At 40.1% G+C, this 13,788-nt stretch overlaps 1 protein-coding gene across 3 annotated transcripts in view; it reads right to left on the reverse strand.

Annotated features, from left to right (window-relative positions):
* The window catches only part of TENM3 (teneurin transmembrane protein 3), a 582,976-nt gene that overhangs the window by 70,997 nt on the left and 498,191 nt on the right, over positions 1-13,788 (reverse strand). For 2 of the 3 annotated variants that reach the window (XM_030191518.1, XM_030191519.1), the window contains exon 19: positions 9,521-9,541. The exons of the other annotated variant lie outside the window; for it this stretch is intronic. In XM_030191518.1, the coding sequence (XP_030047378.1) occupies positions 9,521-9,541 (21 nt within the window). The remainder of the gene's footprint in view (positions 1-9,520; positions 9,542-13,788) is intronic. 3 annotated transcript variants of the gene reach the window in all.

The raw sequence follows: 13,788 nt of genomic DNA on the forward strand, positions 1-13,788 counted from the left end.
TGCTCAGTGTGTTACAATGTCCTATTAGCAAACTCTTCAATTCCAAACAACCTTCTCCTCCCCCTCCATTTTTTAAGATATAGAGATCTGTTCCAAAATACTCAGTATCTAGCATTCTTCAGCCATCAGTTGCCCAAATGGTTTTGGCAAGTGCATTTTTTCAAGATGATCTGACTTAAATGTTGAGCTTTCCAGATAGCTTTTCAATAGAAATAAAACAAAACATGGAAAAGAAAATAAGATGATACCTTTTTTATTGGACATAACTTAATACATTTCTTGATTAGCTTTCGAAGGTTGCCCTTCTTCGTCAGATCGGAAATAAGCAAATGTTGGTAGATGACAGTATATATAAGTGAAACATCAAAGCATTCCAGTGACAGTCTAACAAGATGGGGGTGGATAGGTGAGAGACAGGAAGAGGGACAGGTGAGATATGCATGGAGACAGGAGGGTGACAAAGAGGTACAATTTTCAAAGCAGTACAATTTTATGGTTTATAATGGGCTAGAAAACCCAGATCTTTGTTAAGTCCTGTCTGGTGGGTATCAAAATATTTAATCATTCTGACTTCAAAGGTCTTACGTTCCTATATTGTTTAAAGTTCCCTTTTAATATTCTTACCATGAAGTCACTGGTACAGTGTTCTGGTTTTGTAAAGTGCTGCCCCACAGGCGTGACATCTTTATTAGTACTGGCATTTTTCATATGGTGTCTATGTAAGTTAAATTTTACCTTTAAAAGTGAACTAACATGGCTACCACACCTCTCTACTCTAGATAGCTTTTCTTTCCTTGTTTTTACTGTATTCTTTACCATGTAAGATGCTTTCTTTTACTATGTAAGCTGCTCTGGACCTGCTGTATGCGGGAAAGAGCGGGGTACAAATGTAATAAATAAATAAATAAATAAAATAGCCGTCAGTTCAGGACATAATGGCAGGTTTCAATTTTCTTCAGCTTAGCGATGGTAATTTTATAACAGGTTCCCTATAAAGTTTGCAAACTTTTGTCTTATGGTTCTTTTGTTCTTTTCTCTCTCTCTCTCTACTATAAAAAGCTTACTTCTTTTTGCACTTTCATGTTCTCATTTTCATTCAGATTCTGGCTTTCCACCTTAAGTTTATGGAAAGCATTGTCTGTTACAGCCTCTTTTTTGCTTGTAATAGAAAGGAACATTATAGGCTCTACAGAACATCAGTCTGGTACTACAAGAGTATGTACATATTGAACATTTGAAAATTCTGTGGCAAGCTGTGATGTTAATTACATTTCTATAACATGGTGACCACTGAATGCCAATTTCATCACTTGACAAGTGTACTGATTGATTCAACTTTCAATAACCTGAAATCTGCCGCAATCGTGGACATCACAGATTTTGTGGCATCCCAACTTCATTATTTAGTTATTGACTGCCTATGGGCACTCATTTTCAAAGCAGAAATGACTCAAAATGGCCAAAAAATATCCAATCGCAATTTTTGACAAGCAGAATTTGGACATCATACACTGTAGTTCATCCAATTAGCAAGGGGGCATGTTGGAGGCATGTTTAGGGCAGGACTGGGGAGGGCCCAAATTTAGGAAGTCCAACAGAGATAATCGAAGGAAAGGAACTTACAAGTAAAAAAAAAAAGAGGGGTGTCCTAAGTTAGACCTGTTTCAATCACATCCAGGGTACAAAAAGATAACCTGATTAACTGACCACTGGAGGGATTAAGGTATGACCCTTCCTTAATCCCCCAGTGGTTTTGGTTCCCTCCTTCACCCCTGAAAGTAACATCAGAAAGGGAAACTAGGCTCCCTGACATCAGGTATTATGGACATTCTGAATACAGCAGCAAGCAGGTCTAAAGGGTAACCTAGTGCTCAGTGCAGTAGACTGTAAACCAGGGTACCCAGGTTCAAATTCCACTTCAACTCTTTTTTACCTTTCCATTGTGAATCCTCTAGAAACAGATATATCTACTGCACCTAAATGTTAAAGACACCTGCAAGCCTACAGGCTATCGAGATGGAGCTCATTCAGGTATAGTAGGTATTTCCATGTCTCTGGAGGGCTCACTATTTAAAATAACAGAGTTGCAGAGGAATTTGAGCCTGGGAACCCTGAATTACAGTCCACTGCACTGACTACTAGGCTGCCCCTCTTCTCTGACAGACATCCTTGCTCCTGGTTTCTTGGAATTCATAATTTGGACTTTTATCTTGGAAAATGGCTGTTCATTTTGGACATTTTCATATATTTTTGAACAGGAAACCCCAGTGTTTTCCATGTTTGAAAACAGCTGTGTGCTAAGGCCGTTTAGTAAAATGGCCGATTTTCTATTTTCAATATTAATGGCCATGTACCAATGTCATCATTAGCACATGGCCATTAAAAACAATTAATAAGTACTTACTGCCACCCATTTTGTAGGCAGTAAGGGCTCACAAGGTAATCCTGCAGTAATAAGTGAATAATGATGTACATGTGCTAACTGATTAGCACAAAACAGCCCACTTTCTGCCCCCAGTCATGCTCTCTCAACCCAAAAAGAAAGCATTTTTTAGCACATGGGTAGCAAACACACTTTTGGGACTTAACCCAGGATGCCTGAGTGCATCCTGTGGTAAGCCCTTTAAGGCTGCGGTAAGCACATACTAGCGCTTACCACAACTTTGTAAAAGGACCCCTTAATAAGTAAAGATTTAGAACAAAATTATCTAGTGGGTTTTTTTCAGCTAGTATCACACTATACATGAGCCTATGTACTGAAACATGGAATAAAATTATCACTTAACTAAAATAGGAAACCACTAGTCCTCCTTTCATTACTATCATCATCCCAGACTATATTCCATTTGAAACACAGACTAATTCATCTTAAATGAGAATCTGGTGATCTAAAATGCACGCTCTTTCCATGAAGGTATCCATCCAGAAGAAACAACATTGTTTTACTGTCATCTCTCAGAAAAATACATGTAAATGCAGCATAGTGTTCTCTACCATCCTGACCTAAGCTGGTTTTATTCCTTCACAGAAGAATGATAATGGATCAGCAAATAAATATTTGAACACATTTTCCTCACAAGATAAGGAATTATTGGCATTTTTCTATATGAACTGATTAACATAAAAATTTCCAGTACTGAAGGAATTTTAAAGCAAACTTCCACAATAATCTAAAACAGTTAAAAGGTATACTCTCTCTCTCTGAACCTAAAAGCAGAAATCCGATATTAAGGGGATGCATGCTTCATTCAACTGGCAGTAACCATTCCTTGACATTTTATAAATCCACAATAAGTTTCATAGACTGTAGAGATACATTGATGGTGAGTAAGTCCAGTGCCAGGCAGACTTCTACAGCCTGGCCCTGAAATTGGAAAGGACAGATTAAGAACAAGGATATATATTTTATATGGCAACACATGCTATGAGCTTATCTTATTAGGCAGACTGGATGGATTGTGCAGGTCTTTATCTGCCATCATCTACTATGTTACAATGTAAGAATAACCAATAATTTTCACGCTGTATAGTAGAAAGATTTATTTTGATGCAGGCAAGATAGCGGCTTCAAGGCAACAATGCTAGAAAGTTCTTATACGCTTCTCCATAATTTTGGTTGCTATATTTAATTCTACTTTACAGTAGTTAAGCGCAAAGCAGACAATAATGCTCAGCCCTTGAAGTCAAGCTGCTCCTTCAGATGAGAACTGACCCTTATCTGTGGTAAAAAGTGTTTGGCCTTTTTTTACAATAGAAATTTATTAGCTAGCTTGTATAGCACATTGCCAGTAAACACAAAGTACTGTGAAAAAAAAGTTCAGAATGTGAAGAAACAGCCTTGTACTAAAAGATGCACCTGGTACTGTCTTACCTATGATAAACAGCTTTGAGAAGTGAATCTAGCATAAAAGGGAAGGCTGGACCATTCTAGAGGCATGATGACATTGAAAATTCACAGGAGAAGAGCTGGATTTACACAGGAGCTTAGCCTGGATTGGACCTGGTGTCAGCAGAATGACCCCAGAATATCCTGTGCAGCTTGAAACAGGCTCGCCTAGTGGTGCCAGGAATGTGTTGGATCACCTGCCCAGTAGTACTTAATATCCCTATCACAATGTGAATATTTGTTTTTATTTGTACATTGTGCTTTACTATGTTCTCTATTTAGTTTGTGTGAATAAATAAATGCTTTTATGTATTTTCATTCCTGGAGATCTTATTCATGGGAACAACTTGTGAGACTCATGATACTGACGAATCTACAGGGGTGAAGGGGGAAGCTCAAGTCCTGGATCTCATGGCCGGTGCATGGTATTATAATTGACCCTCTTCAGTAGGAATTTCCCATCTCTAGAGACAGAGTAAAGTGGTGAGTCAGCCATACACCAATTCTGGGAGAGATCACGTAAGCTGCATCATTGAACAAGGAAGCTGTACAGCTGCAGGTTTGACTGCTGCCATCACTCCCTTCTATCCCTAAGGGAGAGTATGAATAGTTGTTCTGAGCCACCTGGGAGAGTGTGACTGGTGATAGAATCCCCAGGAGCCCAACGGATCTTCAGCATTTCCCCCTACATAGTAAACTACAATGGCAGCTGAAGATACAGTGTGTTGTCCAAACCTACAAAAAAATGCTCACTGGACATTGCTTTCCTTTCAGGTACTTTTCCTACCTTGGCATAGAAGCAAGAAATTTTCCTTTCTGGAACATATCAGGACCGAAAACCTGGACAAAGCTAATAAGATCTTCAAATTACACATTGTGAAATGTGTAGACAATAAAGAAAGGTTTCAGGATCAGGCTCTACTGCAATCTGACAGCTTGGACCTAACTGGTTTTGCCTGAGAAATTGTCGCTAGAAGCGATTAGGTCAACTTTGTTCAGGTTATTTATTTTTCAACAATAGCTTAACACAGTTATGTATTTGTTTGTTTGTTTTGGTCAGAATATAACGGGAATGCCTGGCAGCTAAGAATTTAATTCAGGTTTATGGGACAAAGCAGAAAAGGGGAATGGGCCAAAAGACCAGCCAAACTACCAGGAGGTTAACTATCCATTTTGTCCTTTTCTCACAGAAAGAGCTGACAGGCCAGGTAGATTGTAATACAAGCCAGAGATTAACAGTGTTTCATCTCAAGCAACAGGAAATAAACTGGTGAAGCTAATTGTAACCATCTAGTTTGTGGTAAGCTGCACAGTAAGAAACGTGGAACTACCTTTTAACTACAGAACATGCAGTCTTGAAGATGAATTGATTTTAATGAATTTTTCAACAAAGACACATATAATATACAAGCTTAAGACCCTCAACAAAGGTGATAGAGGGGGCTATGACATACCTGATGCCTGATGGTTCAGAAGTGTGTTTCTCCTAAGGAAAAATGGAAACTGTCAGGAAGCCATAGGGCCAGAGTGCTACTACAGATGAGGTGAGCAAACGATGACAGTGAGCTAAAGAAAATTAGAAAGGCTAATTCAAAAACAGCCAGCTCAGAGAACAACTAGCCCAATCTGCAAGAAACCAAAGGACACATGTCAAGAGTCCTAGCAACTAAAGTAAATCTGATGCCCAGCTGCACTCCATGTACCTATTGGAGGTTGAAATAACTTGACCAAAGCCACAAGGAGCATCAACGAGAAAAAGAGGATTCCCTGGTTTTAAGCCTTTAGTTCTAACTGCTAGGCTACTCCAACACTAAGGGCTCAAATTAACTTCGAGAAATCTGAAGCTCTGAATAACCAGGGTAAGGTTTGAGACTAGCAGGATGATTCTTGACGTGGGCATCTGAGTCTTTTCAATATTTAGGGATAAAAGAAAACTCAGGATCTTATCATATTGCACAAGAGTAATATTCTACCACCACATGCCTATATGTTTTGCAGACTCTTCCTTTACATATGTGTAAGAAAAGTACTCAGAGTTCTCAGCAAGACCCGCGGGAGGTGGTGGAGTGCAAAACGGTAACGGAATCCAAACATGCGTGGGATAAACATAAAGGAATCCTGTTCAGAAGGAAGGGATCCTCAGGAGCTTAGCCTTGAATGGGTGGCAGAGACGGTTGAGAGGTGGGGCTAGTGCTGGGCAGACTTATACGGTCTGTGCCAGGGCTGGTGGTTGGGAGGCGGGGATAGTGCAAGGTAGACTTATACGGTCTGTGCCAGAGCCGGTGGTGGGAGGCGGGGCTGGTGGTTGGGAGGCGAGGATAGTACTGGGCGGACTTATACGGTCTGTGCCCTGAAAAAGACAGGTACAAATCAAGGTAAGGTATACACAAAAAACTAGCACATATGAGTTTATCTTGTTGGGCAGACTGGATGGACCGTGCAGGTCTTTTTCTGCCGTCATCTACTATGTTACTATGTTCTTAAGGATATCTGGGTAGGAAAGAAATCACACAACATACATGTTTGATGAGAAGGTAGGTTTAGGCCTCCCGGATGTGGTAGCACATAGAGGCCCTTTTGTAAAGGCACTGTAGGCTCTACGTGCTTACAGCACATGCCAAAATGAGACTACTGCCAGGCTAGTGTGTCCTCCCGGTGGTAATTTCAGATTTGGCACGTGCCCATAGCGTCAGGACAAATTATTTTTTTAAAATATTTCCTACCATGTGTGGTGCTTCGAACATTAATTGGCAGTTGGTGAACGCTGACTGGTCACTGTGTGTGTAGCATGTAAGCTCTTACTGCTAGATCAATGGGTGGCGTTATGGGCTCAGACCGTAAGTAGGCGTGCGCTGGCTTCAATTTTACCGCAGGCCCTTTTCCTAGCCCATTGAAAAAAAAGCCCTTTTTCTCCCCGACGCAGTAAAAACTGGCCCAGTGCATGCCAAAAACATCTGCCCACACTACTGCAGGTCACTTTTTGCCATGCCTTAGTAAAAGGACCCAAAAGCGAGGCTTGCTAAGCTGACACAACTCTAGTTTTGGAATGAATGGCTCCATATTCAAACTATAAGAATATTCTAATTAGGTTTACTAAAATATATTTACACAGAAACAAAGAAAATAGTAACAAAATAGTAACAGATGAAGACCATATGCTTATCAAGTTCTATAATTCCTTCTTCTCTCCTGGGCCCCATGTAAATTTCTTCCAATTAGGAATTATCTTGTGCAGTACCTTGCACCTATTGGTTTAAAGGTGGATTATAAATCCCTAAATAAAATAGAACAGAATTCAGCCCTTGTCTATCAAATCTACTGGAAATCAGTTCCACACATGCCTCACCACTGAGCCAGATTGCTATAGCTTGTATATAGAGATGGTATAACTCCTATTATATAAGAATTATACTGTGTCGGTTGGCTCCCCAATCATTTAAATCTCTGTGGAGTGGGAACCAGTCTATGTCAATAAACACACAGCTATTAAGCATGTTCTGCCAGATAGGCCCAGGCGGAAATTTTATTATTTACACGCATCCACTAAGTGCACCAAAAAATAATTTTTATTTTCCTGTGCATGGCAGAAAGCAGGCGGTAATTGTCATTCTACACATGTAGATGATTACTGCACGGTTACCGCGTAAGACCTTACTGCTAAGTCAATGGGTGGCGGTAAGGTCTCAGACCCAAAATGGCTGTGTGCCAATTTTTATTTTGCCGCATGTCCATTTTTAGCAAAAATTTTAAAAAAGGCCTTTTTTACAGGCGCGCTGAAAAATGGATCTGTGCACACCCAAAACATGCGCCTATACTAGCACAGCCCATTTTTTGGCAACCCTTAGTAAAAGGACCCCAAAGTTTTCTAGTTGTGGATGAAAAGTCAATGTTTCAGTATCTTAACCCTGATTCATGATTGAGCTAGAGAACTTAATGAGCAGGAAAAAAAAATCAATGCATCAAAAATAAGCACACTCCACCCACTCTCTCCAAAAATTTGTGGTTTTTTTTTTTTTTTAATGAACATAAACTAGATTCTGTGCTCTAATAAAACTTTTAATCTATGTTAACACTTACGAACACAGTAACACATTTTAGTATACTGGTTCAAAGTGTGAACTTTGACACTATGGCCCTTATTTTAGAAGTCATGTTTGCAATTTACATGTATATATATGGACATTAAGATATGCATATCAAATGAACATTCAAAACCCAATTTCAAAAAACCAGGATTTACATAGTAAAATTTGCAATACATGCAAATGGCTTGAGTGGAAGAAAGGTTGAGAAAAAATACACGTGGATTCCCAAGTTCAGAAGAGGAATGCACATCCATGATCACTGTGATTAATGTTGGGATTTACAGCTGCTCCCAGATATATACAGGTTTTGTAAAAGTACTCATTTTTGGCAGCACTCTACAAGATTAGGGAATGTTGTCTCCTTAATCTTTAAGTGATTTTTCCACCATAACTGATTATATTAAATGATTGCAGACTCTGAACTTAACTGGAAACATTTAGACATGTAGGTTTCCAAAATGGCACACACACATGTTGATGCATCAACACTCAAATATCTAGGTTCTGAAATATCAACTTAAAGGTACAATATTGCCTAGTTGCCTCCAATTATGTTTTACTTGTTGACATTTGGGAAATGGTTGATCCTATCCCATCTAAGCAGTGTATATCAGAAAACTATTTTCTAAAATACTCCCCAAATTTGACATGTCTCAATTTCAATTTCTATGTTCTGTCTAAAATGGGGTGGTATAGTTGCCCTTTTTTGATACTTTATAAAATATTTTAAAGAAGTCACTCTACCACCATTGGAGTTTTTTTTTAAATCCTAGCTGTTTTATCATGTTTCCTTTAACTTTTAACTCATTGAGCAAGCCTTTATTCAGCTACAATGCCATGTCTTTACTTGCGACAATCTATTTCTCCCTCTGTATTTCTTGATATCATCCTACCAACTTTACAGCAACAGTGTTTGGTTAAGAGCCAATAACCATGGCTCCCTCTGGATTCCAGCTAAATGGCACTAGGTATCCCCATTCTGCAATGACATCACTCCCTGAGAGGACAAGAACATTGCTCTCAGCTATCAGAAGATCAGCATGTGAATCTAATTCAGGTTTTACGCAATATAATGTGCAGCCCAAGTCACTGGACCAGCCACATAGCTGCACTTGAATTTATTACAGGAATTCATCGAGTTGGTGTGTGTATAGATTTCTGTGTTTTAGAATGAAGTACTTAGCCATGAGTACCACTGTCCATCTTATTGTAAGTAAAAGGAGCTTTCAAATCTTTAAGCACTTACTTTAGCTCAATAATTAATCAGAAACTAGAGAAATAAAAAGAGGTATACTAATGTGGTTGATTGTTGTAACTATTGACTGAATTACATTAAAAACAAAAACACATTTCAAAGTGCTGCTGCTTTAAAAATTACCAAAGTCACTGACAAAGCTATTTTAGTTAAATACACAGTTATATATGCCCCTTCTCTAACTCAGTCATGCATGATCACAACCCGAAAGTGATTACACAAATCCTTATTCCAATGGATGCATGAGGCTGTGAAAAAGGAAGATGAGACATCTCCTTTATGCAAAATGCTTACCTATGTCTAAAATCTTTATTTCTTGAAGGGAAACATGTAAAGAAAAGACAATAAAAGCAGAATTAGAAAGCATTCAAATGGAAACTGACAGGTGGTATGGATGAGTTTTTGATTTTTCATTTGTAGAGCAATAGCAACATCTTTTGACTTGGGTGGAGAAGAAAATTAGTTGCTGTCTGCTTTGAAAGTAGATAGTTTTGTTAGTCTAAATGCTTACATAATAAAACTAAAATGAATCTTGTAAGCTAATTATTCCACAATAGTAATGCTGAGGTCAATATTCAAACAGCGCTTAGAAATTCTGCACTTTGATAGAGGTCGAAATGCTGCTTAAATTTTATTTTCAGTGGAGCCGCAGATATAAAACTAAGAGCACACTCCGGTGTATGCTTAGTTTCATATGCACAAAAAAATGGGCATGGAAGGGGCTTTCTGGAGGTGGGCTGATTATGCACCCACTCTAGCCATATAAACAAAACCAGATCAAATGTATATGTCAGAGATATGGGCATCCACTCTCTATGCCTATACGTCTAAAGTAGGCATATATGCATAGATTCGGCACGGATGTCATCAATATACATTATGGCCTTCATTTTACAAGGCCTATTCGCATTTGATAAGATGCATAGAACGGCACTTAAACATTTATATTGCATAAACATCTAAGTCCCCATACTACAAAGCCATACATGTATTAAACCCAAGTGTATGCAAATGGCAGGGGGGCATGGTCTGAGTGTGTTTTGGGTGAGACAAGGGCATTGCAAGTTCATAGACATTTATTCCCCACTTCAGAATGGGACTAAATGTCTACATTCTAAAAGATCGACATTATGAATTACACTTGCTATCAAGCAAGTTTAGGATTTTGTAAACAGCTGCAAGGGAGCAGCATTTCACTGGAGGGATTTGGGGGGCTGGGGTTTGTCCCTCAATCTCCCAGTGATTTCATCCCCCTCCCCCAAATGCAAAACTGGCAAAGGAAACTGTTCACTGACAAGCAGATGATTAAAAGCCCCGCGCTGTTCCAAACAACGCTCTAAAATAGCGCTGAAACTGTGCGGGGCGTTATTAGACCTATGATCAGAGATAATTGCATGCAAGTTTAAGCATGCGATTATCTCTGATCATGGGGTAGAAGTGCAGGAGAATTGTACCTGAGCATGCGCTCAGCACAATCCTCCCACACTTGTTTGACAGGTCTGGGCTGTCAAAAGCCCAAACCTGTCAAACACAGGGACTGGAGGGTCCATGGGACCACCAGGCCCCAAATACCCCTGCCCCGAGCAACGGGGGCTGGAGGTCTGTTGGACCTCCAGTCCCCCCAACGATTCCCCCCCCAGGTTCAGGGAGGACTGGAAATCCGGTGGATCTTCAGCCCCCCCTAACCTCCCAGCAAAGGGTACCTGGTGGTCCAGTGATCAATCTGACCCTCCCTCCCTACGCCCCTACCTTGTGGGTTGGAGGAAGGAGGTAGCCTGCCTCCCTCCTCTTCCTTCGATGTTGCAAAATGGCGGCGCCCAGCCCTGCGTATCCTGGCTACCTCCCTCTCTCCTCCAACCCACAAGGTAGAGGGGTGGGGGGTAGGGGGTAGGGAGGAGAGTGGATTGATCACTGGACCACCAGGGACCCTTTGCTGGGGGGTAAAAGGGGACTGGAGACCCACCGGATCTCCAGTCCTCCCTGAACCTAGGGGGGGGGGGGGTTGGTCGCCCACTGGGCCACCAGGGACTGTTTGGGAAATGTTGAGGGGAGTAAGGGGGGGGGGGGCTGGAGACCCACTGGATTTCCAGCCCTCCCTGAACCTGGGGGGGGGGGGGATTGTCATGGGGACCGGAGGTTCACCGGACATCCAGTCCCCTGTCGCTGGGGGGGGGTCCAGGTTTGCTTTGTTGTGGGGAATGGGGGCCTGCTAGAATGCAAATGCATTCTGGACAGGGCTCACCATTCCTCCCCAATGATCTGCAAACCCTAATGCCAGCTCGGAGCTGGTCTAGGGTTTGCAACAGCCAACAACCCAATCTTTGGCGTGCTGGTCGCTGATCATTGGGGATATGTTTAGACTTGTTTTGTATGCATTTGCATGCTAGTTGCATTCAGAGCCCTCGAGCGCATTGTTTCACATGCTCGGGGACTCTGATCATGGGGCAGTAGCAAACGCCAGCGCTAGTATGGCGCTAACAGGCTCCAGCGCCGGCGTTTGCTTCTGATCATCCCCCTGTAAGAGAGCATCAGAAAATACCCAGTTATGTTTCTAAGGTCACAAAGATAACTGGTTATGTGTTGGCTTTCAACCCTTTGATATTATATACATATATATTTTTCTAAAAGGATATTTATTTTGCATGCACCTGGTTCATACATACATACTACTATTACTATAAATCATTTCTATAGTGCTACCAGTCGTACATGCCCATATCTCCTGTGTTTTATAATAGGGTTTATGTTGTCAGATTCTGTTTTAAGATACTGGTGAAACGAAGTGCACTGACCTGTACATCTCAATTCCTAATTCTACAACCTGTTCAAAATGGGGCTGCTCATGTGCAACACTGCTGAAAATGAGTCCATCAATGCGTATACTAGTGAATAGCAGATGCCAAAAGACATCCTGTTTGAATAGTGACCTCTTTATAAAAAATTGATTTAAAAATGCTTTGGCATTTCTAGAAACTATTTAAAATTATTAGTATCACAGTCTTATAGCCCACAAAACACCACAAAGTTCACTGTAGATAACAACAGACAAAACTGAACAAACATCAGGAAGTTTGTTTAAACCAAAATATACAATAATTACAAACCCCTCATCGGTTACAGCAAATTAACCTCCCTGTTTTCTAAGCTGCACTAGCTGCTGCCATGCGCTAATGCCGACACAAGTCCATTCACACGCATCTTAGTAAACAGGGGGGTAAATACAACTTCTTAAAAAGAAATGTCTTGAGGGCTTTCCTACACTAAAGATAACCACAAATTCTTAAGAGGAAAGAAGGATGAGAATTCCAAGACTGTGCAGCCTGAAAAGGAAAAGTGGATCAGAGAATCCTCTTTGCCTTCACATAACAAAATGAAGGAAACTTTAGTAAAAATTGGTTCCTAGTAGACCAAGAAATAAAATCATTTTAAAAAAACAAGATTTACACCTAAATAAGCAGGGGTAGATCCAGACATTGCTTGATAGGTCAATGCTAATACCTTAAATTGTAGCCTTGCTTCTATTGATAGACCATGCAGACGGAACAACAGAGGAGTGATATGACATTTATCCGCTGCAAAAATGGTTCTTGCTGTTGCAATTTGTACTTGTTGTAATTTAGGGCCCTGTTTACTAAGGTGCACTAGGAATATTATGGGCATCTACATGGTTAGCGCGCGCTAATGCTTAGAGCATGCTAAAAACGCTAACACACCTCTAGCATGGCTTAGTAAACAGGGCCCTTAGTTTTCAGGACAATTTTAAAAGGAATTACAATGGGCAAAACATTGTTTCATATGCAGAAATACCCTTTTATAATCCTGCCCTCTCAATATGTGGGAAGACTTATTCAGACGTGTTTCCGGGGAGATGTGGTGCTGAGGAGGGGTTTGCATTTATATGCCTAGCTTTAAAATAGATACATATAAATTAACACGGAAACTTTCAGTGTGCCAAAGAGCAGGCATAAATATATGTTCATAAACTCCCTGGGATGATTTTTAAAGTAGTAGTATATACTATTTTTCTTTTCCATAATTCTCCAGTATCTACATAAGGAAAAAAAACTTTATGTGCTAATTTTGCTTCCATGTAGTTATAAAATTACCTCATAAGTCAATTTGTACATTATTTGCAGTGAAATCTGCAACACAACATACATACTAATTGTGAAGACACACTAGTGGATCTACCTGCAAAATACATGAAAATTATGGAACTCCTGATTGTGTGCTTTTCTCAGTACATGTCACAGCTTAGAAAGTGCAAACAGCAGCAAGCTGAACAACCTGCACATGAAAGTTGTGCAGTTTTAGTGGTTTGAATACTGTACAACAGGTTAGAAATCCTTGAATATGAGTTTAAAACTTTCTTCTGCCAACTAATTCTGTGACATTAGGCATCTCTCTGTATCTTCATATAGGGACATAATTATCAATATGAGCTACTTATTTTACCACTAACGTGCTATTCTGGAACAGGTAGCACTTTATTCAATAAAACCTACTTACTAATAATCTGAGTTAACAGTAAAATAAATTGATTCTTTCTACATTTCTAACTT

The sequence above is a fragment of the Microcaecilia unicolor genome, chromosome 2 (genome assembly GCF_901765095.1).
Source record: "Microcaecilia unicolor chromosome 2, aMicUni1.1, whole genome shotgun sequence".
NCBI classification, from domain to species: domain Eukaryota; kingdom Metazoa; phylum Chordata; class Amphibia; order Gymnophiona; family Siphonopidae; genus Microcaecilia; species Microcaecilia unicolor.